This window comes from Gekko japonicus, unplaced genomic scaffold (genome assembly GCF_001447785.1).
Source record: "Gekko japonicus isolate JY-2015 unplaced genomic scaffold, Gekko_japonicus_V1.1 scaffold6045, whole genome shotgun sequence".
NCBI lineage: Eukaryota > Metazoa > Chordata > Lepidosauria > Squamata > Gekkonidae > Gekko > Gekko japonicus.
In genome coordinates, this window is record NW_015174434.1 from 2,055 (window position 1) to 4,746 (window position 2,692).

General features: G+C 53.1%; 1 protein-coding gene across 1 annotated transcript; it reads right to left on the reverse strand.

Moving 5' to 3' along the window:
* Positions 1–1,146: 1,146 nt before the first annotated feature.
* On the reverse strand, positions 1,147–2,256 carry SSTR5 (somatostatin receptor 5). Its single transcript, XM_015424387.1, has one exon. The coding sequence runs from the start codon at positions 2,254–2,256 to the stop codon at positions 1,147–1,149; it is 1,110 nt and encodes a 369-aa protein (XP_015279873.1).
* Positions 2,257–2,692: the final 436 nt, after the last annotated feature.

Genomic DNA, 2,692 nt, shown 5'->3' on the forward strand with positions numbered 1-2,692 from the left:
AGCCCCCCACTCCCTATCTAGACTTCCATTTTTAAATTTTATTTGTGGTGCTTCCTTGGGTGTGTCTGTGCGGGGTGCCCCGACTCATTTAAAGGCCTCCCGAATTTAAAAAATCTTGGCTACGGGCCAGGGGAACAGCAAGCTACTGGAACGGAAGCTTATGAGTGTGACCTGGAAAGGTTTCGGCTCACTGGGCTTGGCCACGCATATCGCTCCGTGCGCAGAAGAAGCGGTAGCGCACCCAGAAAGAGGCTCGCATGAGATGAAGGTAAATATTCCACACGGTGCCGCTCGGTGCTACCGACACGCCCGTTTCATAGCCAAAGAATGGCCAAGGCTTCCTAAGGGGGATGGCGGCCAGCAAGAAGCAAGACCCCCTCCGGTCTGTATAGACTCAAGCCGCGTTCATAGGCCTACTTTGAGTTTTGGTTGGAATCACAGAATCAGTTGGAAGGGTCCTCCAGGGTCATCTAGTCCAACCCCCTGCACAATGCAGGGAATTCACAAATACCTTCCCCTCCACACCCGCAGTGACCCCTGTTCCATGCTCAGAAGATGACCAAAAACCTCCAGGATCCCTGGCCAAATTGGCCTGGAGAAAGATTGCTTCCTGACCCCAAAGTGGCGATCAGCATTTCCCTGGGCGTGTAAGAAAGGGTCACGAGAACTAAGCACTGTCCGATGGCCATTCTAGCCCCTGCTTGAAAACCTCCAAAGAAGGAGAGCCCACCGCCTCCCGAGGAAGCCTGTTCCACTGAGAAACCACTCCAACTGTCAGGAAGCTCTTCCTATTGTTTCGCCGAAAACGCTTCTCATTTCATTTCAACCGGTCGGTTCTCGTCCGACCTTCTGGGGCAACAGAAAACGACTCTGCACCATCCTCTCGGACACGTAGAGAAAAACTGATAATTCAGTTGCACAATAAATGAGGGTTATTTTGGCCACCAGCCTTTCCAAAGGTTTTCATGGCACCAAAGATGATGGCGTCACAAAGTCTTTAGCGAGAAGGAAACCTCTTTCCCACCCTGAATCTATATACACTGTGGATTTGGTGGTTCCCCTTTCATCAACCGTCCACCCGTGGTATTTGTCCCCACCGTAAAGCACTTCAGTCCACTTAGAGTTGTCTCAGGGACCCCGGGTTCTCTACACCTTGCTCGTCTGCATGTGCCCATTGGAGTCGATGCTCCTCTGGAGCAACATCACCTCCTGCAGGCGGCTGCTCTTCTCCAGGCGGTGCTCCGTCGGGTCGCCGTCTTCCACACCGTTCCCTTTGCGGAGGCACAAGACTTTCTGAAAGCTCTGCTTGAAGTTGTCTGAGAGGAACCCGTACAGGATGGGGTTGGCGCAGCTGTTGGCGTAGGAGAGAATCACCACGAAGCAGAACACGCCCACCAAGATGGGCTCCTCGGGCAAAATGAAGATCAAGTTGACGATGTTGATGATGTAGAAGGGGAGCCAGCAGAAGACGAAGACCAGGACGATGATGACCACCATCCGGGTCACTTTCCTCTCCGAGCGCCGGCGCCGCGTGGAGCCGACTCGGATGCCGGATGACTTGACCTTGATGACGATCAGCAAGTAGCAGAGGCAGATCACCAGTAAGGGGCCGAAGAAGCCCAAGACGGACGTGTAGATGATGAACACGGCGGACCAGATGTCGATGGGGTCTGGCCAGTTCATGTTGCAGAAGTGCAGGTCTTCCTGGACGTCGGCGAAGATGAACATCGGGAGCACCACCAAAAAGGAGAGCGTCCAGACCGCCACGCTGATCGACTTGGCGACCCTTGGACGGCGCCACTTGGTGGACTTGATGGGGTGGACCACGGCGACGTAGCGGTCCAGGCTCATGACAGTCAGGCAGAAAATGCTGGTGAACTGGTTGATGCCATCGAACGCCGTAACCAGGCGGCATAGGAAGGAACCGAAGGGCCAGTAGGAGATGGCATTCTGGGTGGCCAGGAACGGCAAACCGAGCATGAACAGCACGTCGGCGATGGCTAAGTTCAAGATGTAGATGTTGGTGACCGTTTTCATCTTGGCGTAACGCAAGACCACGTAGATGACCAGGGTGTTCCCGCTCAGTCCAACGGCACAAACCAGGAGGTAAATGATAGGAATGAGGATGGTCTGGACTTCGGGGGGGATGGGGTACCCCGGAAAAGTACTGTTAGTCGCGTTTGCCCGCAAGGAGGCATTGGCATCCGGAGAACCAGACTCCATGCTCAGGGCAGAGGGGAAATACAACGGATCCATGCCCCTCGTCCCAATCTGAGAAACGTCGGGGAAGCTAAGGGTTAATGTCCTCCAACGTCTTCTTCCTGGAGGAGAAAGAGAAGCAGCAAGTTAAAAGAGGATATATATATATATTTTAAAGAGCTTGTTATTGGAAGATCGTATCCAGAATTTTTTTTTAAATACACAAAGCAGCTGGCCATTACCCCTTAATGACTCAGGCCAATTAGCACGGCAGCCCTGACTGGCAATTATTTAGGGGTTAATCAGGTGTTTTCCACTTCCCTCCTTCTCTGGGAACTAAGGAATGAAAAGCCAAGCTTGTCCTCCTAGCCAGAAAGGGACCGCCTTTCCCCACATGTTCTTCAGAAAGTACTACGGGCAGGGTCACAAAATTTCCTTGCTCCCCCCCAGCCCTAAAGATGCCAGGCTGGCTATTACGAGGGCTAGAGCTTTG